Here is a 26,129-nt window from a genome sequence, read left to right on the forward strand (position 1 = left end):
TCTACAAGTGGATTCAAAGGACATGGTAGATCCGGTTCTTCAACACTGATATGTTCCTTGGTGGCAAGAAGATGGGAAGCCCTGCTCTTCTTATCTGCACTTAAACTATCAGGTACTTCTTCTTTCGCCATATATGGCAGGCAAGGAACTGCCGTGTGTTTGAGGGAGAACTTGATATTGCAAGCTTCTCAAAGATTACAGAAGAAAGCAGAGTGATGATCTACACACTTGGAAGCAAGCAATACTCGGGAGACTGGTCTAGGGCTACCCATGCCATGTTGTCAACCTGCGAGAAGTAAAATCCTAGAACTATAGCTCACCTACTTTGTAAAGTTGGTTATGATTAGCCTCGACGAGAAGTGGTAGACATCCATAATCTTCAGCACCTCAAGGCTCTCGACCTAAGCTTGAGACTAAATTGTAAAGTTTATCTTGTGCTTAATGCAATTCACTCACAAATTGTGAGTTTTGCAAAAAAAAAAAAAAAAAAATTCTAGGATAGTGCCATCTACATCACTTTTCCACGTGGATCAATGTGACTACAAAATCTCCATACATCGTAGAATCTATTTTAGTAATAAGTAAGTCTCCTTATTTCTACAAGTACTACATGTACAAAATCTTTTATGAGTGTTAGGTTTGTACATGAGAAAATAACCAATGGAAATTTGTCTCCTATTTTTTGAATGCCGAATATACATTACAACACGCCGTGCAAAAATCGACGCGGATATTGACAACTCAAAGCTTGATTTAAAAGTAAAAAGCCTTGGAATAAGCGTCAAAATCGTATCGTCGGTATATGCACCAATATTAACCCCGTCGAAATAGGCAATGAAATTTTCATCGATAAATGCATCTCAATAAGCGTCGGTATGTAATTTTGCTATACTGATGCCTATACCAAGGCTTATTCCAGCTTGTATACCAATTCTTGCACCGATGGCAAAACCTACAAAAAAAAAGGCAAAGAGGGCTAGAAATTGATTTTGTATGTACTGCAGCAGTAGAAAACAATCCTCTCTGCCCAAAGGAAGAGTCCACAAGCAACCGCACTCCACCTATAGTTTGACACTAAAGAGCGAGTATATACAGATTTGCAAAAAAAGAACAAAACCACAAAATCAAAAGTTTTATCATGACAAGTTCTCAAAAGCATAACCATAGCATCGACTTGAAAACCGCAAAACCATAAACATAACCCACTTTTTATACCATAACCATAACCTGCTTGTCATTGGCATAAGCATAACAGTCATACCATCATTTCAAAACCATAACCATAACCATAACCTGATTGCTAAACCATAACCATAACCTCTATGCTATACCATAATTATAACTTTTGTGCCATACCATAATTACAAAATCATAACCATATCTCGGTTGTCATACCACAATTATAATTCCAAAACCATAACCATAACCATAACCTCATTGCCAAACCATAACCATACCATCATTGCCTAACCATAACTATAACCTCTGTGCCACACCATAATTGTAAAATTATAACCATAACCTGATTGTCATACCATAATCATAATCATAAACGGAACACAAAACTTAAGCATAAGCGTGAAACTGTACATGTATACAATGAATGAGTATAATTGTATCAAGAAGACCACAACTACAAAAAAAACATATATGGAGGATGTCAGCCTCATGGTAATGCCTCCTAGTCGATGGTCTCTCCCTCCTCCTGCAGAAGCTGGGTCAAAACGGACACCAATCCATGCTTGTACCCATACTTCTCCTCTCGGTGTGTCGGAGGGCACTTCACGGCAACTTCCTACAAAATGTTGGTTTAACCTTTAGATAAATCTTCAAATAACATATACATTTTTGACAATTTAAAGCGTACGTATAATACATACAAACTCATGATGAACTGTGTCATAGCCTCCACTCCCAAGATGTGACACTCCAGCAGACTCCAAACATGCTCTGGATGCATCTCTCTGTTTGCTGAAATCTCTTTGGATTGTCTTGTTTCTCTCGTGCAATCCCCACCAACTCCTCTGCGTCCAATCATGCCAGCTTTGGACTGTCATCCCAGTACCTTTCTCTCACCTTTGACCGACAATGTGACATTGTGGCAATTGCCACACTTAAAATCCAGTCATTCGAGATTGTATCGTACCCCTCTGCCAGCATATACTCTCTGTGAATGGCCTCGACGATGTAATTCTTTCTTTCATCATCTTGATTATCCTAAGTCTCTATCACAGAGTGGCCAAACTGAACTGTATAGAGCTACCGAATCCTTTCTTGCATGGCCTTTCTGACCCTATCCTCCACAACAACCCCATCCCTGCTCTTGTACACCTTGCTAGGATCATGCTTGTCTGATCTCCAAGGTATACACAATGTGTCAATCGGTGAACTATCTACTAAGAAGAGTGGTGGACGCTCTCTCAATGGTGTTTACGCATGGTAGAACCACTACCACAACAATCATCGCCTCTAGAACGACATCTGCCTCGTCTGAAAGATGAACCAGCCGTCAGTGTAGGGGGCCATGGCTAACAAAAAATGGAAGCTGCAACACAACTCAATGAATCTATCCAGTATTGCAGACTAATAAAAAGAGTTTTACAAAAGAGTTCCTGGCAAAAAACAGTAGTCAATCTTGTTGGAATTAGGGTTGCAGAGAAACACACACAAGATGGAGGAACCTCAAGGCACACAATAGAGAGTGTGTTTCTTAGTATGCAATGGAAAGATGGATAGCCCTAGAGTGATGGGCGTATATATAATGCATGGGGGGAAAAACCTTCTAAAGAGGGAAAAAATGCCCCGGCGGTCCTAGTGTGTTCACACACATCACTACCACATGTATATGGTATCAAATCCCCCCTGGAGTGATGCACTCAACGAGAGATGGATGATTAGTCCACAAAGGAGAGAAAGCCCAAAGCTTTGCGGAAAGCTTCAAGCTTCTCACGAGACAATGCCTTTGTGAAAAGATATGCAAGGTTGTCCTGTGTTGGCACATAAGCCAAGCTGATCTCTCCTGTTGAGAGCCTCTCCCTGACATAGTGGTAATGCGCCTCAATGTGCTTTGTGGGAGCATGAAAAACTGGGTTCCTCGCAACTGCCAATGCGCTCTGACTGTCAATGTAGATAATGTTGGTAGTGTCATGTCCAACACCCAAATGATCCATAAGGCGTCTCAGCCATACACACTCAACCGTAGCTGTGAAGACTTCCTTGTACTCAGCCTCACAACTCGAAGTGGCCACAGTAGGTTGCTTCTTGCTCAACCGTGATATACATGAACTGCTAAGCATGAAACAAAACCACTTGTGGACACTCGCGTGTCAAAACAACCAGTCCAATCTAAGTCCGAAAAAGCATGTAAGTCTGGCGGCAATGATCCCCCCTTGGGATAAAACAAGCCAAGATGTAAAGTGCCACTAAGGTAGCGGAAAATCCTCTTGACAGCCTCCCAATGCTTAGACCCTACTAGGCTATGCATAAATCTGTTGATCTGTGAGACTGCAAACTAAATATCTGGCCTCGTGTTGCATACATAAATGAGGTAGCCAACAGCAGTTTGGTAAAGAGTGACATCAGCAGGATCGCCAGCATCATGTAGACTCAACTTCAAACCTGTTTCCATGGGAGTGGCAATAGGTTTGCAATCCTCAAGTCCAAACTTACATAGCAATGTCTCTATGTAACTTTTATGACACAAGGCAATACCACCATCACACTGCTTAAACTGTATACCCAAGTAATGATGCAACAGCCCCAAATCTTTCATCTTGAAAGTAGCATTCAAATCAGCCTTAAATTCAGCAATATGTCTCTCATTTGGTCCAGTGATCAGCAAATCATTGACATAAAGAACCACAATGAGAAGTACATCACCCTCACGCTTTACATACAATGTGTTTTCTGTTGGATTGTTTCGAAAGCCTCGTTTAACCAAATGAGTGTCAGCTTTCTCATACCAAGCACGAGGAGATTGCTTCAACCCATACAAAGCCTTCTTACATCTGCACACTTTGTCCTCTTGTCCTTTTATGACAAAACCGCGAGGCTGCGTTACATAAACTAGCTCAAATATGTCACCATTCAAGAAAGCAGTAACAATATATGATTGATGTACATCCCAACCAAAATGAGCTGCCAATGCACATAGAAAATGCACAGTAGTCATACGACAAGTGGGAGAAAAAGTCTCTTCATAATCTATGTCTTTTTGCTGTGCATAACCCTTTGCAACAAGTCGAGCCTTATGGCGATCGATCTCACCATCTGGCTTGCGTTTCAACTTGTAAACCCACTTCGTACCAATGGACTTTTTGCCAGGAGGCAAATCACATATGTGTCATTTTCTATAAGTGCATCATATTCTGATTGCATGGCAGCCATCCAATTTTTTGAAATTTGTGCTTCATCAAAAAACAGAGGCTCCTCAACATCACGTAAGCTAGACACAGCCAAAGCATAATAATCTGATGCATAAGATGCATGGCGAGAGCCTGAACGAGTATGACTAGACAAAGGTGCATCCAATTTATTGTCATGCAAAGTGTGCACCATCCATTTTGGCATACCTCTAGCCTGCTCATTTTCAGCCCTTTCCTCATCAAGTACATCATGTACATCTGCATCAGTAATAGGCTGATCTGTAACATTTTCAGAAACCCCCATAGGTTGCACATTTTCCTCATTGGAACTTACATTTGTATTTCCACCACTGAAAAGAGGCAACAAAGTGTCATAAATGTCTTGTGAGCTTACATTATTGTCTCTAGTACATGACAGCAAGGGTTGAACAAAATCTTCCACAAACACTACATCCCGTGAAACCAAAATACGCTTTGTTTGCGGATGATATAACCTCTAACCTTTGCTTTCAGCACTGTAACCAACAAAAATACATTTCACAGCCTTATCATCCAATTTTCTGTGCTGTGTTTGTGGCACCAAAGCATATGCCAAACAGCCAAAAACACGCATGTGCTCAATAGAAGGATTTCTAACATGCCATGCTTCATATGGAATAATAGACTGCAAAGCTTTCGTAGGACACCTGTTAAGTACATAAGTGACACACATGATGGCCTCAAGCCAAAAAGAATGCGGCAAAGTTTGACTTTTGACCATACATCATGCCATTTCCGTAAGTGACTTGTTTTTCCTCTCAGCACCACCATTTTGCTGAGGTGTATAAGGCACTGTACGTTGGTGTTTTATCCCACGACTAGCGAGAAATGCATTCAATTCATGAGACATATACTCCCCCCTCGATCGGAACGGAGGGTGCCCATAGTCCATTTCGAGACATTTTCAGCCATAGCCAGAAATTGTTTGAGGCACATAAAAACTTCGGACTTCTCTTTAAGCGGAAATATCCATGCATGCCTGGAGTAATCCTCAATAAAAGTCACGAAGTAAAGGTAATTTCCCGAGGATGGAGTTTGCATGGGCCCACAAACATCACTATGCACAAGTTGCAACCTGCATGTGGCCCGAACTGAACAATCCTTCGGAAACTTAGAATGCTGCATCTTACCCAAAATGCAGCCTTCACAAACATGTTTGATAGGTGCTTCAAGAGGCGGCAAAGAAGCAACCATATCAGATTTCTGCAAATGCAGCAAACTCGCAAAATTCAGATGACCAAAACGTGCATGCCAAAGTTTTGCATCTGAAATAGCCCTTGAATCTACAACAACATTTGCAAAATTTTGTCTACACTTGTCATACAAAGTGAGCTTATACAGCCCACGGCACAAAAGGCTAGATGCAACAATTTCATCACCAAAACTGAGATCATGAACTGTACATCTATCATCCACAAATTTGACTTCAAGTCCAAGTCTAGCAAGTGCGGATATAGACAAGAGATTCTTCTTGATCCCAGGTACATAAAGTGCATCAACAAGTGTGAAGGAACTGCCATTTGCAGCAGTAAGCACAATTTTTCCAACTCTTGAACCGGATAAGAGGCACTGTTGGCACAAGTGACTGAATTCCCATGAGGGACAGACTCAAGAGAGGTGAACAATTCACGATGCAAGGTAATGTGATTTGTAGCACCATTGTCGAAATACCACACATGTGAATCTGCAGCAACTGAAAAGTATGCATCATGGACAACAGGATTGTAAGTGCACTCTGCACTAAAAGCCCATTCTGCATCAACATCAGCAACACAGTCTCCTTTCACAGAAGACTCAACAATGGCTACATTTGTAGTGGAACCAGCATTTGTAGTGGAACCACCCTCTTTCTTCTTAGCCTCTTTGGTCTTCAACTTAGGACACGACTTGATCAAGTGATCATTAGCTTTACAATAATGGCAACGCATCTTCTTTTTGCCCTTATCACCAGAATTGCCAGACGAAGTGCTACCAGCAGAAGCATGGGAACGCAAGTGTTGCCACTCGCAGCAGAACCATAAGAAGTGGCTACATTACTGTTACCACCCTTTCTTTGAGAACCAATAAAAGCCTGTTCAACTGCACGCTGTCTAATCCTGTTTTTTCTGGAAAGGAACTCTTGCAACAACAATGTGCATAATGCATCAAACTTGACAACTTTTGGATTTCCTTGGGTCATAAGTCTCCAAGTACTAGCAAAAGTCTGGTAAGAATCTGGTAAGGCATCAAGAACAGTCTGCACAAGGGAATTGTCTGAAATGACTTCACCTGCAAAAATAAGTTGCTCATTGATATCCTTGACACCAGCAGGGAAAGTGTCCATATCATCTTCCTCATGCATAATCTTCGACTCCAGCTCTTTACGCAGCAAAGAAATTGTAGCCTCATTGCGGCTTGCATAAAGACCTGCTAGAATATCCCAAGCCTGTTTTACAGATGTTGCTGAACGAATGTGAGGAACAATGGTGCGCTTCACAGAACACAATCAATGCATGAGCCTGCGCATCCTTTATATCCCAACGAGCTTGTTTTGCCGTAGGCAAAACAACTCTAATAGCAACAATCCTTGCAGCAAGACCTGCAACATCCTCAACATCGCCTACATCCTTAGAACCAGGACGTACATCAATGCCCTGCACAATGTTCCAGACACCCTTTGACACACGAACATGTTGCATCATATAAGCCCACATAGGGTAGTTGTCCCCATCCAATCTGTCCTCAACAGCAAACATCTTGAACACATCTATGTTGTTGTCAGCCATGGTAAATGTTGCACCTGATGTGAAAACTGCCCAAAAAGTGGAGAAACAGAGCAGGAATAACACGTGCTATATAGCACAAACCGTAGAAGACTATGAGGCACCTGTTATGCAGAAAACCACACTGACAGAAATTTTGCACAAAATGACGAAATAGCCTGTGCAGTACTGCCTGTAGTGGAAACAGAGTCCGAAATGAACCTGAATCAAAAATCCCAAAATTTTTGTCGACCTACGAACGCTTGCCAAAGCTCACTGAAATTAGAGAAAGTGAGCAGGCGTGTGCTGGAGCAGCTAATGCCTAAGCCCGGGAGGACGCAACCTGCTCTGATACCAATTGTTGGAATTAGGGTTGCAGAGAAACGCACACAACTTGGAGAAGATAAAGGAAGCTCAAGGCACACAATAGAGAGTGTGTTTCTTAGTATGAAATGGAAAGATGGACGTATATATAATGCACGGGTGAAAAAACCTCCTAAAGAGGGGAAAAATGCCCCGGCGGTCCTAGTGTGTTCACACACATCACTACCACATGGATATGGTAACAAATCTCTTATCTTCTATGAGAGTTGGTGCACCAAAGATGTCTATCCCAATCTGTACTTCTGCATATTTGTCATCAAAATCCACTTCTTCGTCGCTCTCCGCATCAACTTCAGTATTTGAAAGCTCATCTCTAGGTCCAGGATTCTGGTCACCACTGACCTCCAGCTCAAAATCCAAACTTACATCATCCATCGGACCTGCACTTTGTTCATGAAGCTCTTCAATCTCAACTTCCAATCCTTCCACTTGCTTGCTCCGTGGAGCAACTTGAACAACATAGAGCCAACACGGTTTAGACATATTTTTTTCATCAGTTTCTCTCCATAGTGGATCCAGTGTGAACACAACTTGTTCACAATGCTGTGGAGGTACGAATGTATCCCGCACAACTGTCCACACCCGCCTAGAGTTCACTTGAATCAATTCACTATTATCTTTGGGTAGGGCTGCATTAGCGCCGCTGGTAATAACATTGAACCACTTGACATCAAAGATAAAATTATCAAGCTTTCTAAAGCTAATCTTCAAGATGTCTTGGATGTAGCCAAAGTATTCAAGGTGGCTAGTCTCTGTGTTCTCATCCTTGGCACTACTCCTACTTTCTTGGACGAAGCTTTTCCTATCACCATTGTCGAAGGTCTATCCGTTGCACTCTAAATTGTCTCCCATGCGGCCACAAAGCTCCATATTTGTGATACTACAGCCACAAAAGTGAAAGAAACTTAAAGCTACTAAAGTAATGTGATCATGTGGAGCTCGAAAAGGAAGTTGTGAAAATTATCATGTCAATCGGAACCCCTTGACATCTCCTCTTCCTCTTCAGTAATCAACACTCCATTCCTCTTTGCCTCTGAGATTGTCGCATCTAACCAACACCAAGTTGGAAAGTCGGGCAATTTCTGAAGATGATGTGGAATAGGAAGATTTCTAGTGACACGGTTGTGCTTGAATTGCAAGTGAGCTATCAAGCGTTGTCTCTTTTCCCCTTCATACCTCTCTAGCGAATTTTGTTTGGACAGTCATCCCGTCCTCTCTATACCTGTTTGATCCACAATTGGGACACTCCTCCAAATTTACATACTCATTGCGAAAAAGTATACAATCATTAGGGCATGCATGTAATTTGTGATAATCGAAGCCCAAGTTAGTAAGAAGCTTTTTAGCGGTTGGATGGGTAGGAGGCATGTGATTGCCTTCCAGTAAGATGTTCTCGTTGAGCAACCTCTCGTTACATGAACAAGTCAACCCCTTAATCACATTATTGAACTGTAATTTATACTTTGGCATGCTTAGGATACAAAGTATTTATCTGAAAAGCTCTGTGTGGAAGCGTCAAATCATCCGTAGACAACTGCAAATTAAGCATTGCCAAAGCGGTACGGAGAACAGACATTTTTGCACCATTGTAAAGCGGCATATGTGCAAGAGTTTGCATCATCTTGCCCTGTTTATCGTTGCTATCATGTTGTTGATATGGACGGGATGACTGAGGTTGGGTTCGCAATATTGTCTTGAATGTTGTCGTCTTCTATGTTTTCAATGCTACGATCCATATCAAAGAACGCATATAACATCTGCTCCATCTCTACTTCTTGAAATGTGGAATCAGGTATAATTGGTTGGGTGGACCTAGTCGATGGCTATTCGTTTGAAAATTGTCTTCTCTGGGATGAAGTTGGAGCAATATCTACTTACGGAGGTTGCTCTACTGCCTCCGGACCATGAGATCGATAACGCATGTCTTGTAGTTGCTCTATGGAAAAGAGGCCGTTATTGCGTATGTGTTGGTCGTAGATTTTTTGTTTTTGAAAGATCTGATGCTTGCAATGCGCACAAGGACGTGTCATTCTATCATCCAGACTGTCATAATAATCAATATCTAATTCTCCTAAATGATTTTCTCATATTAAATTGATCATTTAATGTGGGAAAGTGCCAGGGGAGAAAAAGCTAGAATATTGGTTAAGCTAGCAGACCGGCCACAGTAGGGATCAAAAGGAGGGAAAATAGGGATCCAAAGGGGGGGCCATCTACAAAAGAGCCATGTGCAACAATGGGCTAAAAAGACCCTAAGGTTTAGCCCATTAAGACTTCCAAAATGATAAGGTTCCAAAATTCAAAGGTTGTGTCCAAAAGTCAAACCTAGGGGAAATTGGATGCTTTGTGTGTACCAAAAAAGTCTTTCCAATCCCTACATGAGAGGGGGCGAGCCCTTCTTCTAGGGGATGAGAGAGAAAGTCACACACACACACACACAGGCTCCCTTTACACAAAGGGAATTAGGGACACATGTCAGCTCCCTAGCCCAGATGCCCACAAGGTGTGCCCAATTCCTATTGGATGGCCTTGGAGGTGGACCAATGAAATTTAAACTAGAGTAAATCTAGTTTAATTAATTCAAAAACATTTAATAAAAGAAACCAATGAGCATTAAGTCTCCTAGAAGACTATTGGGCAGTCTCCCAAGGGGTCCAATGAGCATTCAGGAGCCCAATGGCTTTCCTGATTCCTATTGGCCAAGAGGCAAAGGGATCCAACGAGAGTTTAGTTTAATTATTTAATTACCTAAAGCTCTCACAAAAGGGGAAAGGGGGACACATGTCAAAAGTCTATCACTTATGCTGCTTAATGGTCATTGGCTTGACTTGGGGAGAGACAATGAGGGCTCAGCAAGAGCAAATAGCAAGAGGGCTCGCCCAAGAGAGAGAGGGGGCTGATTTTTGCAAGGCATTATCACACACACACTCACACATAGTCTATGTGTGAAGCAAAGAAGACTATCTCTTCCCAAGCTTTAATGGAGAGCTCATCACCTACTCCAAGCTTGTGAGATAGAAGCCTACATCAACACTCTCTTGGCATGTGGATGCAAATCCAACCAAGAGCCAAGCTTCAATGCATGCTCATCTCCTCTACCAAGCTAATTACTAAGCTAAGCTATGCTAATATGAGTGATTATGTGAGGAGATGTACATCTTTCTCGTAAGATACTCCTTCCTCTCAATCTACTCTCATACCCTGCTAGCTCTCACCATCTTCGAAGGTGTGTGAGGTATTGGGTCTAAGAACGGGGATAATTCAAGATGTGTTTGCTAAGTGTTTTGCTTAGTGCATGAAGCTTTCATCTTCATTGCACTAGCTAGTCTTGAAGGAACACAAAGAATTGTATTGTACAATGTCTCTCTTGATGGGAGAAACCATAATACAAAGCCTTTTGGAGGGGGGACCGGCTCCATGCACATCCGGTCCTCAACTGTTGTCAATAGCTTAATTTCTCTCTCTTTTGAAAGTATTGTCGATGCTATCTAACTAGGTGTTATGCTTTTTGTTGCTCTCTCCACCCAAGCACTCTTGTAATTCTCATTAGGAATCTATTCTAATGAAATGCCCACTATGTTCATGCTAATTTCCGCTACACATAAGTTATTAGGCCATTAAATGTTACATTGGTATCAGAGCTCAAGGTTTCTCTTTTCTTGCTCAAGAAGGGAGGTCTTCAAGCTAGCTACAAATGGTTGGTATTATTAATTGACTGTGATTAAGTAGAATAGGGATTTTTCAGCCTTGCAGTGCGCCTGCCTTCATGCAGTTAACGGGGCATCGCCGTCGAGAGCTATGGTCTTAATAGTGGAGTCCTATGGGGCTTGCCTACGGCTTAACCACTATTGAGCTATTAGAAGCTTGACAGGAGCCGGTGCTGTTTTGGTGTCGAAAGACAATCTCTTCTATTCCTTGCAATTAATGGTATTCGAGCCGCGGGTATAGTAGCTTGAGTGCTTTTTCTAAAGGGGTAAAGAGGAGTAACAACTAGGGCTTGAAGTGCCAAAGTACATCTAAAAAGTTTACACCTAAAGGTTGTTAGAATGGCTGACAATAGTAAAGAGAGTGAAATTAATGTTGATAACTTTGATTTTGCTCATGAGGAAGCTACTAATGATGCTTCAATGCTTGTTAACTATCTTGTTACTAGACTTCAACAAGCCATGGGCAATCCGTCTCTCCAAAGTGAAGTGCAACGGCAGCTCCGTGCTCACGGGATTCTCCAAGCTCATCACCATGACGAGAGAACACCTAGGAAGCCTCCTTGTGAGACTACCAAAAGAGGTCTCTCTCCGATTCGGGAAGAAGAAGAGAATCCATACAAAGGGCTCAAGAATTTACTTCTTGATGATGCATCTTCTTCCCAAAGGAGAACTCAAGAGCCTCCACCGAAGGAACGAGAAAGAAGCGAGTCTCCCGCCACCTCGATGGAGATGGCTCCACGAAGACGGCGGGTTAAACGCTCTCCATCACCACCAAAGCGGAGAAGACCATCACACTCTTCTCCGCGCCATAATTCAAAGAGGGATGATAAAAAGCAAGAGAAGAAAAAGGCGAGAAAGAGGACACCCTCTTCTCCATCTTCTTCATCCTCTTCCTCTTATGAAATCTATGGTGAAGACGACAAAGATCTAGACAAGAAAAAGGCGAGAAAGAGGTCACCCTCTTCTCCACCTTCTTCAAATTCTTCACCTTCTGAAGAAAGTGATGGTGCAACCTTTGAACCATCAAAAAGAAGAGGCCATAGGAAATCCTATGCCGCATGGAAGAGGTCATCCAAGCTGAAGAAATTCAAAGAGGGAAGGAAGAGCATCTCTTTCCTTACCTATGATGGTACCTTTGGTGCTACGGACAAAGTCTTGGCCTTTATCCAACAATTCGATGCGGCGTTTGGAGATGAGGGCTTCATGGAGCCCTCTAAACTACGCCATGTAGCTATGCACTTTCAAAAGTCTGCCAGACAATGGTGGTCTAGCCTACGAGCCAACGGTGAAGCTCCACGAACATGGAAAACTTTAAGAGCTTCCATTATGAAGCAGTTTTTGGCCACCGATGCCAAAGACAAAGTACTCACCGAATGGTGAATCTTAAAGCTGTCTCCCAATGAATCCATCCACAAATATGTAGACAAGTTTTGGGACCTACAACTCAAAGCCACTGTTTTCAAAAAGTTGGATTTTGGAGAGCAAAAGCAACAATTTTGTGCGGGCTTAACCGAAGAAATGGCAGAGTATGTCAACTCCCAAAGGCCACGTACCATATCGGCGGTAATACACCATACTATGGTGGCCTCTCGAATCAACTTCCAAACAGGGGCTAAAAGAAATAATAAGCCCCCGGAGAACAAGGGTTCCAATGAGCCTAAATGGAAGGACGATGTCCAAAAGTCTCCTAAGGGCAACTCCAACAAAGCTAAAGAGAAGGGAGTTTACAAAGGTAAGAATAAACTCTCTCCTGAAGAGCTTGAGCGTTATCGTAAGGATAACCGGTGTTTCAAGTGCGGCGAACAAGGGCATGCGTACCGTGCTTGTCCCCAAAAGAACAACCGCCAAGATCCTCCTAGAGATTCCTTGGTTGAAATCCAAGAGGAGGAGACTCACCAAACTCACCACAAAGAATCTCCTCTATGCCATGCTTGGGGAAAGGTAAGAGAACATGATGCTTTTATTCTCTTTGACCCTGGTTCTACTCACAATTTTATATCTATAGAGTTGGCCACCAAGCTAGGCATACAATCCTACGAGATGGGAGATGTCCTACCCGCAGACAGTGCCTTCAAGGGGCAAGAAGCTTCAGTCACTCCCTTAATCAGGAAATTGAGGCTTCATGTCCAAGGCTATGTGGACAAAGAGGACTTTTTTATCTCTCCTCTCAAGCATGAGGATGCAATCCTAGGGGCACCATGGTTTGACCGCCTGGCTGCCGATGTTAAATTTCCTGAAAGGAGAATCTCCTTTAAGTTCAGGGAAAAAGTATATAGATGCTAAGGAAATGGGTAACACTATCCCCATTGTACATACACCAGCTTTCAACAAGTCAATAAAGAGCTCTATTTCCGTGTACATGATTTTTGTTAAAGATTCTCAAAATGAACCTAATGCTTTAGCAAAAGAAAATAAAAGCAACCAAAAGGAATTAGAGTTATCCAATTTTCTCAAGGGGTTTCAAGATGTTTTTATTGACGACATCCCTTGTGAGCTACCTCCTAAACGAGGTAATGATGACCATGCAATTGAACTTCTTCCAGGAAGTTCACCGCCTAACAAACCTCCTTATAGAGTTTCTCAAGCTCAACAAGAGGAGATTATGCGGCAAGTGCATGAGTTAGTTGAGAAGGGTATGGTTAGGCCAAGCTCATCTCCATTTTGCTCACCTGTGCTATTAGTGCAGAAGAAAGACGGCACATATCGTATGTGTGATGACTATAGAGCACTAAATAGGATCACTATCAAAAATAGGTTTCCCGTTCCACGGGTAGAAGACCTATTTGATAAGCTACAAGGATCGACCTACTTCAGTAGGATTGACCTAAAAAGTGGCTATCATCAAATAAGGATAGTTGATCAAGACATTGTAAAGACCGCATTTCGCACCACATTTGGTCTTTGCGAATACATTGTCATGCCTTTTGGCTTGACCAATGCACCAGCCACATTCAACCGCTTGATGGAGAAGCTGTTCAGAACTCATCGAACCTTCACTGGAGTGTTCTTTGATGATATTATCATCTACTCTAATTCATTGGAGGAACACAAGCAACACCTCCAGGTAATATTTCAAGTTTTGAGAGAGAATAAACTTTATGTTAATCGAAAGAAAAGTGAATTTTTCTTGCAAGAGATTCAGTATTTAGGTCATATTATCTCTCAAGATGGCATCCAAATGGATCCATCAAAGTTAGAGGTAATAAAAGGATGGCCTAAACCAAGGAATCTTCATGAACTAAGAAGCTTTATAGGTATGTGTGCATACTATAGACGCTTCATAGAAAAGTTCTCACAAATTGCGGGACCATTACATGACCTAACAAAGAAAAGCGTTAAGTATACATGGTCTGTTAAGGAGAAAAATGCTTTCGAAAAGCTTAAAGAAAATCTTATCTCTCAACCTGTCCTTACACTACCGGATCTCTCAAAACCATTTGAGGTCCAATGTGATGCTTGTGGTGATTGCCTTGGAGCTGTTTTGCTCCAAGAAGGGCACGCCATAGGCTATGAGAGTCGAAGGCTCGACCCTGTTGAGCAAGCTCTAGGCATATACGAAAAGGAACTCCTTGCAGTTCTACATGCCTTAGACTCATGGAAGCACTATTTATTGGGGACTCCTTTCATTCTGCGAACGGATCACCATAGTCTTAAGTACTTCATGACACAGACCAAGCTCTCCGACAAACAAATGAGGTGGGAAAATTTCCTTTCACAATTTCATTTTCATATTGCTCACATTGCTGGCAAGCATAATCAAGTAGATGATGCACTCTCAAGACGGCCGAGAGTGAATGCGGTTTCCATAGCAACTCACAATGATCTATCTTCAATGATAGATGAGTACGCTATTGATCCCGATTTTAGAGATGTGATTTCAACCCTTGCATTAGGGAAGAAAGAAGAACCATTTACCTTACAAGATGGTTAGCTTCTCTATGGCAATAGACTATGCGTTACTAACTCACTACGTGAGAAAGTAATGTATGAATCTCATGCTCCACCTTATGCGGGGCATAGAGGGATTCAGTCTACCTTAAAGGGAATTGAAACATATTTCTATTGGCCTACCATGAAAGTGAACATACAAGAGTATGTTTCTAAATGTGTGGTATGCCAAAAGACAAAATTTGATAGAGGGAAGCAGCTTGGATTGCTTCAACCCTTGCCAACCCCTAATTCACCATGGGAGAGCATATCCATGGACTTTATCTTTGGATTGCCTAAGTCTATCCATGGGAATACGGGAATATGGACGATAGTAGACAGGTTCAGTAAACAAGCTCATTTTTTAGCTGTCAAAAAGACTATCAACGCCCATCAAATGGCAACCCTCTTCATTTCACAAATCTTCAAGTACCATGGCTTGCCAATGTCCATAGTGTCGGATAGAGATCCTAGAATGACCAATAATTCTTGGAAGGGTCTCTTTGAGAATTTAGGGACAAGGCTAAACTTCTCTTCGGCCTATCATCCACAAACGTATGGCCAAAGTGAAATAGCTAACCTAACCATTCTCGATCTTCTAAAAGCCTATGTAACGGAAGTAGATCAAAGATCCCAATGGGAGAAGTACTTACCCTTAGTGGAGTATGCTTACAATAACACTGTACATACTTCCACGGGAAAAGCACCTTTCGAGGTAATTGAGGGAAGATCAAAAAGTCCTTTGCTACTTAAAGTACATGGGAAGATCTTCACTGCAGATGAGTATAGCCGAGACCTACAAGAATCTTTTCAAAAGATTAAGGATGCTATCTCTATCTCACAGCAAAGGCAAAAGGCTATTGCTGACAAGCACAAAAGAGCCCAAGCCTTTAAAGAAAACGATTGGGTCTTGTTAAAGTTTCCCAAGGCTCGATTAAGGCACACGACAGGCAAGAATCCTACGGGCCACCAAAAGTACTATGCTAAACTAGCAAAAAGGTACTATGGTCCCTTCCAGATTCTTAGGCCAATCAACGAGATGGCCTATCAACTCAAGTTGCCCAATCATTGGCTCATACACAATGCTTTCCATGTGAGCCTATTAAAGCCTTACAAAGGAGAGCTACCTCATGAACCAACTATTGAAGACCCACCGGAGATCGAGGACCAAGAGGAGGTGCTGCAGCCCGAGTGCATTCTCCAACATGAAGACAAGGTATTAAGAGGCGGTAAGACTATCCGACGATATCTTATTAAGTTTAAGAATTATCCTTTTGAAGATGCTAGATGGATGCAAGGCATACAATTAAATGATAACATAAACCTTGTCAATGCTTACAATGGTTCCCAAGAGTAAGCAAATGTACAAAATGTTAAAAATGAACAAAGTTTTTGTCTTATAAGACTCTCTTTTTCTTTATTTATGCACAAAAATGAAGTAGTATGCATGCTTAGATCAAGTTTGCGGAGACGACATCTCCCAAACACCAAGTAGAGCTTGTCACTCTACTATGGAAGACTGATAGGACTAATGTGCAGACATGCTTGCGGCAACCTCAGGCTCTCAAGCGCCAAATGGACTAGTCATCCATTGTAGAATGATATCACAGGGTAACATAGGGATCCTCTACCCACTAAGAAAAGGACTCATGAACATGCTTTATCTTCTCTACACCATAGTCGAGGACGACTATGATTTCAAGAGAGAGGTAATGTCATAATAATCAATATGTAATTCTCCTAAATGATTTTCTCATATTAAACTGATCATTTAATGTGGGAAAGTGCCAGGGGAGAAAAAGCTAGAATATTGGTTAAGCTAGCAGACCGGCCATAGTAGGGATCCAAAGGAGGGAAAATAGGGATCCAAAGGGGGTGCCATCTGCAAAAGATCCATGTGCAACAATGGGCTAAAAAGACCCTAAGGTTCAGCCCATTAAGACTTCCAAAATGCTAAGGTTCCAAAATTCAAAGTTTGTGTCCAAAGATCAAACCTAAGGGAAATTGGATGCTTTGTGTGTACCAAAAAAGTCTTTGCAATCCCTACATGGGAGGGGGCGAGCCCTTCTTCTAGGGGATGAGAGAGAAATTCACACACACAGACACACACACACACACACACACACACACACACACAGGCTCCCTTTACACAAAGGGAATTAGGGACACATGTCAGCTCCCTAGCCCAGATGCCCACAAGGTGTGCCCAATTCCTATTGGATGGGCTTGGAGGTGGACCAATGAAATTTAAACTAGAGTAAATCTAGTTTAATTAATTTAAAAACATTTAATAAAAGAAACCAATGAGAATTAAGTCTCCTAGAAGACTATTGGGCAGTCTCCCAAGGGGTCCAATGAGCATTCAGGAGCCCAATGGCTTTCCTGATTCCTATTGGCCAGAAGGCAAAGGGATCCAATGAGAGTTTAGTTTAATTATTTAATTACCTAAAGCTCTCACAAAAGGGGAAAGGGGGACACATGTCAAAAGGCTATCACTTATGCTGCTTAATGGTCATTGGCTTGACTTGGGGAGAGCCAATGAGGGCTCAGCAAGAGCAAATAGCAAGAGGGCTCGCCCAAGAGAGAGAGAGGGGGCTGATTTTTGCAAGGCATTATCACACACACACTCACACAAAGTCTATGTGTGAAGCAAAGAAGACTATCTCTTCCCAAGCTTTAATGGAGAGCTCATCACCTACTCCAAGCTTGTGAGATAGAAGCCTACATCAACACTCTCTTGGCATGTGGATGCAAATCCAACCAAGAGCCAAGCTTCAATGCATGCTCATCTCCTCTACCAAGCTAATTACTAAGCTAAGCTATGCTAATATGAGTGATTATGTGAGGAGATGTACATCTTTCTCGTAAGATACTCCTTCTTCCTCTCAATCTACTCTCATACCCTGCTAGCTCTCACCATCTTCGAAGGTGTGTGAGGTCTTGGGTCTGAGAACGGGCATAATTCAAGTTGTGTTTGCTAAGTGTTTTGCTTAGTGCATGAAGCTTTCATCTTCATTGCACTAGCTAGTCTTGAAGGAACACAAAGAATTGTATTGTACAATGTCTCTCTTGATGGGAGAAACCATAATACAAAGCCTTTTGGAGGGGGGACCGGCTCCATGCAAATCCGGTCCTCAAATGTTGTCATTAGCTTAATTTCTCTCTCTTTTGAAAGTATTGTCGATGCTCTCTAACTAGGTGTTATGCTTTTTGTTGCTCTCTCCACCCAAGCACTCTTGTAATTCTGATTAGGAATCTATTCTAATGAAATGCCCACTATGTTCATGCTTATTTCCGCTACACACAAGTTATTAGGCCATTAAATGTTACAGCATGGATCGCGATCCATGTTCCTAAAACACTCAAAAATTGATGCAATCAGCCTAAATAGATCGCCCTAAGGTCTCTAAAGCCTCTCCTAGAGTCAAAACGATAAAAAATATGTATATAAACGCTTAAATCATCTGTTTTGGGCCTAAATGGATTCGTCTGAATCCTAAACAAAATCATTAGCAATTACACTTGAATGGAAGAGTGAGTAAGAGGAACACAATGCATTAAACAAAATTGAATTTGGATTACGTAGCCACAATGGCGAAGATTACAAGTTTGAGCAGAGTAGGTGCTCTTTGTGCGTATAACAATAGTCAATTATCTTCAATAAGATAATGTTCCCTTTCATACTGACCTTAGTGTGTTTTAAACCTAGGGGTTTCTAAAGTGTTTGGCGGCCAATTCTCATGGATCTTTACATACATCATCATAAAAATTACATCTTTGGCTCTGACTCAACATACATAATTGTCAACAGACTTTTACAAAGTTTGATGTATTAAACATCAGAATAATAATGTGACCACATCAAAACTTTGGGCGGTTGACCCAATGGGTGCCTTGGCTAGGCGGGCACATGTGTGCTGTTATCACCTCCAAACACTCCCCCCTTCCTAGCTTGTGTCGTCCCTTCACGCGACCATTTGTAAGCTGAGCTTTGATTGCGAAAAAGTATACAATCATTAGGGCATGCATGTAATTTGTGATAATCGAAGCCCAAGTTAGTAAGAAGCTTTTTAGCGGTTGGATGGGTAGGAGGCATGTGATTGCCTTCCAGCAAGATGTTCTCGTTGAGCAACCTGTCGTTACATGAACAAGTCAACCCCTTAATCACATTATTGAACCCCTTAGTACACAAGTCATTTTTGAAGTTCGTTTGCGATTTTTCTACTATTTGCTGCTAGCTCTCACAACCTCACATTCTCTAGCCATGCCCAATGTCTCCACACCTCAGTCTAGAGGTGCACGAAGATGAGGACTAGAGGGTAATAATCTCGTCTTTATTGGTCAATGACTATATATTAGGATTTTTGAAGTCTGCATGCGCCTTTGAAGTCCGATTGTGTTATTTTACTTTGTTTATCAAAGTCTATTTGCGTTTTTGAAGTACACAAGTCAATTGTCGCAGATTTTTGTGCTTTCGAATTCTGTTTGCGGTTTTTCTACTATTTGCCAATCTCTAACAACCTTACATTCGCTAGCCATGCCCGATCTCCGCACACCTCGGTCTAGAGGTGCACGGAGATAAGAACCACAAGGTAATAATCTTGTCTTTATTGTTCAATGACTATATATTAGAGTCACTGAAGTCTGTGTGCGCTATTGAAGTCCGATTGCGTTATTTCACTCCGTTTGTCAAAGTCTGTTTGTGTTTTTTAAGTACACAAGTCATTTATGTAGACTATTGCGTTTCCGAAGTCTGTTTGCGTTTCTTCTACTATTTGCCGCTAGCTCTAACAAACTCACATTATCTAGCCATGACCAATCTCCGCACACCTCGACCTAGAGATGCATGGAGATCAGGACCACATGGTAATAATCTCGTCTTGATTGGTCAATGACTATATATTAGGGTTTTTGAAGTCTCCGTGCACTATTGAAGTCTGATTGCGTTATTTTACTTTGTTTGTCAAAGTTCGTTTGCGTTTTTGAATTACACAAGTCATTTTTGAAGATTTTTGCATTTTCAAACTCCGTTTGCAGTTTTTTTACTATTTGTCGCTAGCTCTAACAACCTCACATTCTCTAGCCATGACATAAGTCTATTTTTGAAATCTTTTTGTGTTTTTGTATTCTAGTGTGTGCTATTGAAGTCCAATTGAGTTAGTTTACTTCGTTTATCGAAGTTGTTTTGTGGCTAACACTGAGCGGCTAACACTAAGCGGCTAGCCCTAAGCATGTAGCCTAAATACGGAGTAGTCCTTCCTAAAGCGACTAAATACCTAATCGGTTACCTATAAGTGGCAAACCCTAATAAACCGTTTGAATACCGATTAAACCTACACGTTTAGCCCTCAGTCACCAAGTGACTAAATAACAAAACTAGCCGAGCTGCGTGTAAGACTAAGCGGGCTCAGCTAAATGATTCAATACATAAACACCTACACGCTCTAATTAAGCACCTAACCTTCACTGATCTAACTGCGGATCAGTCCTAAGTGATAAAACCTCTTATTACTTAAACGGTTAGTGTTAAATGACTAAACCTAATTAAACAAATAGCCTACGATAAGTCACAATTACAAAAATAACAATATAATTTTCAAAAAAAATAATTTATTTACACAAAAACAATAAAACTAATTATACAAGAATATAATCAAAATAAATATTTCTTTTGATGATAAAATATAGTTATCTTCCTTGGTTAATGATGATTCTTAATTAATATTACTTATAAAATAGCATTTATTTTTTAAAAATTAAAATGTATGTGTTTGTGTCATATAGATAGTGTGTTTATATTGTATTTTATTTACTTACGTGCATGTTTATGTGAATGTGTGTGTGTGTGTGTGTGTGTGTGTGTGTGTGTATGCAACAAAAAAGAATATTAGAGCACTCACATGCGACCTATTTGAACAAGAAAGAGTTGAAAAAATGTTCTCAAACCTTAAAAAATGCACACACATGCGCTATGTTACATACACATACACTAAAGTGCACAAACCTACAAGGAAACTTGAAAAGAATCTCACCTTGTTGATGGGGAGTAGTCCACGAGTGAAAATCTCACCTCCGGCAAGTTGTGAGGCAGCAGATCTGCAGCAAGTGAGGAAAAGGAGAGCAAGAGAAGAAGAGAAGAAAGGAAGAAAATACGGAGGAAAGACCACTTGTTCTGTTTGTTGTAGGGTCCACCGATACAGGTGCCGGTATACGCGTTGGTATGAGCACTAGTATGCGTGTCTGTATAGTCATCAATATGAGCGTCAAAAATTTAAAAATTTATTTTAAAAAAAAAACTTGATCTCCCTCTTGATATACCTACACATATACCGTGCCCGCCATTGACGCCGGTAATTTGACGTCGAAATTTAAGCGAGCTCTTGTAGTGATAAGAAAAAACATTTTGGAGAAAGTCGTCAACCAATCCAATTTACCTTAATAAAAATAGATTACGAGTCTAATGAATTTTTAAAAGTATTAATGTAATGGGAGACATGGCTCTTAATGAAAATAGGTCTCAAAGTCTTGGTATGATAGAACACATGGGCTTGATGCTCATCTTGCCTTTGTCCGTTCCTTGAGATGTTTTCTCAATCTTCTAGCTCATTCATAAGGAGCGGCCTTTTGCCTCACGAGATACCACAACTGGGTATCCCTTGGTGAATGTGGGCATAGGAAAGCAATGGTATTTTTCATTGAGTTCTAAAGAAGTCCACTTGATCTTGCCCATGATGAGGTGATGAATATAAAGTGACATGGTCATTCTTGCAAAGTCTCCTCCTTTGCAAGAGTGTGGGCCTATTCCAAATGCCACATAGGAGAAGGGTGGTGGCCCTTCCTTTTGCACCCTATCTAGCTCAAACCTTGATGGATCAAATTTGCTTGAATCTTTGAAATAATCATCATTTTCATGTGTAGAGAATGTAGGAAATGCAATCTGCCAACAAGACCCATTTTCTCTTAGTTGGGGCAAATGTGCTTAAGAAACCTTCCTCTCTCTCTCTCTCTCTCCCTCTCCCCCCACACACCCATTCACAAACAAACACCACTTCAGAGGACCTACCTTGAAAAATTGAAGTCTTCCACATGAGTTCAAAATAAGTTACTGCTTTTCAAAATTCTCTAAAGAGTTATAGCGTTACATTTACACAAGGGTTTTAAATGAATTTTGAAGAAAACATAAAAAGGGGTCATTTTATACCCTCATAGGATGTAACTTGTAAGTGTAGCGGTGTTTCTAGTGGTCAATCCAGTTCTCAAGCCAATCGATGATGCACACATCAAAATTTTGGCCATTAACCATCATGATTAGTGAACTTTTACACAAAATTAAAAAGAATACAATTCGTTCATTCACCACTTGAAATTCCAATGCAATTGATCAAGCATGCACATGCAGCCAAAAAAACCATCAAACAATTCATGCAATATAATATCATTCAATTTACTTTTCCATTGCTTCCATTTCGCACTTGTTTATGCATATCGGAATGCATCCATGCTCAAGAATCCCACTTTCAATTCAAATTGTCCAGTTTGCACTCAATCAAGCAATGCACATACTAAAAACTTCATGCATAAGTTGTTTTATGGCTCAATCGGCAGTGCAATTAGGCATAATCTCAATGCCACGCAAACATACATTGATGAAATTTGGACAATAGAATGGGCATCTATAAGTACCATTAAACAAAAAATCATCAAATCAAAGCGGCTTTTAGCATGGGTAAACACACTTAATTTTGCCCCTTTTTTTAACATAATTGCATTATCATTAACTAGAAATGCCAAGTATACACATGAAAAATATCTCAATTACAATCAAAACCTTGATTCCTTCAATATATCCATACACACAAAATTAGGTGCACACCCACCAATACCCTTTGATGTATTCGATTTTATATAGATCAAACCCTTCTCTCTCTCTCTCTCTCTCTCTCTCTCTTAAACACACATACACACACAAGAAGGTATTGTTTGATATTTATACATGCATCGCTTTATAAGACTACTTTTTAACCCACCTAAACTAGCGGTCTTAGACTCAACTACTAAAAAGGACCCTTTTTCAACATTTATATTGAGTTCTCCAAGAAAACTAAGTAGATAATTGTAATTTATGTAAGAAGCCTTGCTAGTAAGATTTATGACTAAAAAGCTCAAATTTTGACCTTGAAAATTAGGGTCCAACAACATTATAGCCTAGACTTTTCATTTTCAACCACAAATTTGCACATTGAAGGTCATAAATGGGACCATGCGAGCATTGCTCATAGAGGACACACTATAATTCGCCTATGCCTTATGAAACATCCCTATATGTGCTGTGTGTGTGTGTGTGTGAGAGAGAGAGAGAGAGAGGGGTAGGTCCCCTATTGGGAGGCATGGCCTTCTCAATCCTCTACCTCTAACTAATCTCCTCAGACATCTTTTCGTGATTTCCACTAATGGACCATTTTTTTATTTCATTCTAGTCGATACCCCCTACTCGCAAATGATTTACATTTTACGAAGGGCCCCACTTAAATAATAAGATAAATGGTGCACATTGCACCTAATCATTTTGAAACAAAATAAAATAAAAAAGAAGTAAAAGAAATAGATATATTAAAAATTAAGACAAGAGGATATTTTAATGCTTTCGCATTATAATAAAAGATAGATTTAATAAGCATAGAAAATAATAAAACAATTTAATGAAGTGATTTTTTCTTGAAATCCTTAAATGGGAGGATCGTTTATCAATACCTCACATAATGTTCGAGAAAGTCTCTTTGATCTAAGCGGTGAGTTTCCTGCTTACATCGATGCAAACTCAAAATACCGGTAGAAACTTTCAAATTTGCAAGATGTTCAAACTATTTTCTAGTATATTTTATGGGGTGATATGTTCTAGTTTATAAATTGTAAGAGTTGTACCTTCCATCCCTTAGGAATTATGTATCCGTTGTAGCTTAGTTCCTTTTGTGCTTCTTTCATGCTACCAACGCTAGGAGGCCTTAAACGTAGTGTTTCTTGAAGGAAAGCCCATGTGTACTTCATGTTGGTAACGTCCATCCAATTGAGAGCCTCACCTGGTTTCTTTTTTGATGCAATGGCTTCATGCTCTGAGAGAAGGAATTGTGAAGTGGATTAGAGGTTAGTACCTTCACAAGAAGTTTTGGACAGATTAATCTCACAATAATTCTCACATTGTGACTTACCTCAACATCATGAGCTTATGAGAGGGAGGCACCGCATACTTAGCTAGGTACGATTGGGGGCAGGGGACCTCCGGCCCGGTGGGGGCACCGGTGGTCCCGTGCCCCCAATCGTACCTAGCTAGGTATGGGGTGCCTCTCGAGCAGAAGCTCATGATGTTATGCATTGAATGAAAAAGACTCCATTTTCCTACATGAGAAAATTTGTAAATCTTCTTGCTAGCTTGAGGACAACGGCCATACTCGTAACAGACGAATTACTGCTTGAGGAAGGGCGAAAGTTGAACAATCGAGCTGCATTACCTTGTACGAGGCGGTTGTGGCAGGAGGGGTTTTGCTCGAGAAACTTGAGGGCAAAAGTGAGGGCCGCAGTGGAGGTGTCATGGCCTGCAAAGAGCAGAAAGAGGGTAACGTCGCGAAGTTCCTCGGAGGTGAGGGCGTTCCCGTTTTCATCGCGGGCCAGAATCATCTGCGATAGTACGTCCTCGTATAATAGGCCGTTAGAATGCTGCTCTTGCTGCAGCTGCCTCCGCCTCTGCTGGATGAGCACGTCAATCTGACCCCGGAGCACGTCGCGGGCTCGCCTTGCCTTGTTGAAGGTGGTGCCCGGCACATCCAGCGGGACTGCCAGCAAGCCAGCAATCCATGCCCGGAAAGGTGCCTCCATTCGACTGAGCAGACTCTCGTCTTCCGCTCCAGCCAGCAAGCTGCAGGCTAAGCGGAAGACGTGCACCTTCACGATGCCCGCTATGGACAGCTGCGCCTCATCCGGCCAGCTTGCCTCAAAATGCTGCCGCGTCATGCGATCTGCCCTGCCCATCACTTTCTGCAGGGCCGCTGGCCCCAGACACGCACTCATGATCTGCCTCTGCCTCCTATGCTGCGCGCCGTGCACCGCTGACGGCACATGCTTTCCCAGCAGCTCCAGAGTGGACGCCGGCCACGAGTTCAGCAAATCCCGCCTGCCCTCTGCACTTGCCAAAAAGCGACTGGCCTCCACCCCCTGCACCACCACCGTGGAATTCAGAAACAAGCTCGTCTTAAATGTCGGCGAGCGGAATCTGGCCGTCCGCTCATTCACAAACCCGCCCGCCCCGCCAGTTTGTCGAAGGGATGAGATGAAATGCAGGGTTTCCTCTATGAGCAGGAAGCCCAGCGAGCCTGGAGGCAGCTCCTTGCGCCGCAAGAGTACTGGGGCGAGGTGAATTTTCATCCATGCGAACACATGCAGTGCCATGGGCCTCAATAGGAGCAAAGCTAGCGCGCAGGCAAGAGCACTAACAGCGGCATTCTGAAGGCTCCCTGTTTGGGTATACACGGAAGCTGTCATTGAGCTCAGAGCATTCAAGCCCATGGCCGCATTGGCCGGCTTTCAGGCTCGGGCGCTCAATGATACCCTGCAGCCTGTAGCCTTATACCCTGTAGGATAGCCTGTAGGCAGGCAAATAGTCACTCAACCAACATCACAGGACGACTATGTCTTTGTCTGTCCGTTTCACTTTGTCTGGCTGGCACTATCTTACACTACGGTAAATGGTAAATGGACTAGTAGGAGGCCACCCTCGTCCATAAGTGACACTGGCCCTTGTCGAGGGATCTACGGTGGATGTTCAATCCACCGTCCATCCCAATTTTTGCATGGCAAAAAAGTTATGTCCCCAGCCTCCTTGCCTCGGTTTTGACCTCACAACCTCCCGCTGGACACCCGTGCTCTCTATCCACCCGTCTGTTGCGTTTGCTTGTGATGCATGCAAGTCCAGTGAT

General features: G+C 41.8%; 1 protein-coding gene across 6 annotated transcripts; it reads right to left on the reverse strand.

Annotated features, from left to right (window-relative positions):
- Positions 1–654: 654 nt before the first annotated feature.
- Positions 655–25,801, reverse strand: LOC147461384 (cytochrome P450 716B1-like). Of its 6 annotated transcripts, XR_015187586.1 has the most exons (5): positions 24,669–25,800; positions 24,085–24,272; positions 21,195–21,402; positions 1,881–2,024; positions 1,544–1,795 (listed from the first exon to the last, which is right to left on the reverse strand). XR_015187586.1 is itself a non-coding variant. In XM_086508952.1 (4 exons), exons 1-3 carry the CDS (start codon positions 25,717–25,719, stop codon positions 21,229–21,231), a joined length of 1,413 nt encoding a protein of 470 aa, XP_086365078.1. In that variant the 5' UTR covers positions 25,720–25,800; the 3' UTR covers positions 655–952; positions 21,195–21,228. The 6 variants fall into 6 exon arrangements, 5 of the variants coding, with proteins under 5 accessions (XP_086365078.1, XP_086365077.1, XP_086365080.1 ...); XM_086508952.1 differs by lacking the exons at positions 1,544–1,795; positions 1,881–2,024 and adding an exon at positions 655–952; XM_086508951.1 differs by lacking the exon at positions 1,881–2,024.
- Positions 25,802–26,129: the final 328 nt, after the last annotated feature.

This window comes from Adiantum capillus-veneris, chromosome 3 (genome assembly GCF_014529385.1).
Source record: "Adiantum capillus-veneris isolate H3 chromosome 3, ASM1452938v2, whole genome shotgun sequence".
NCBI classification, from domain to species: domain Eukaryota; kingdom Viridiplantae; phylum Streptophyta; class Polypodiopsida; order Polypodiales; family Pteridaceae; genus Adiantum; species Adiantum capillus-veneris.

Coding starts and splice junctions, on each gene's coding strand:
- LOC147461384 (XM_086508950.1), bottom strand. CDS start 25,719: ATGGGCTTGAATGCTCTGAGCTCAATGACAGCTTCCGTGTATACCCAA. Junction 24,273..24,668: donor CCACAACCGCCTCGTACAAG/GTAATGCAGCTC, acceptor TCCTTCTCTCAG/AGCATGAAGCCATTGCATCA. Junction 22,100..24,084: donor TAATTCCTAAGGGATGGAAG/GTACAACTCTTA, acceptor TCTTGTTGGCAG/ATTGCATTTCCTACATTCTC.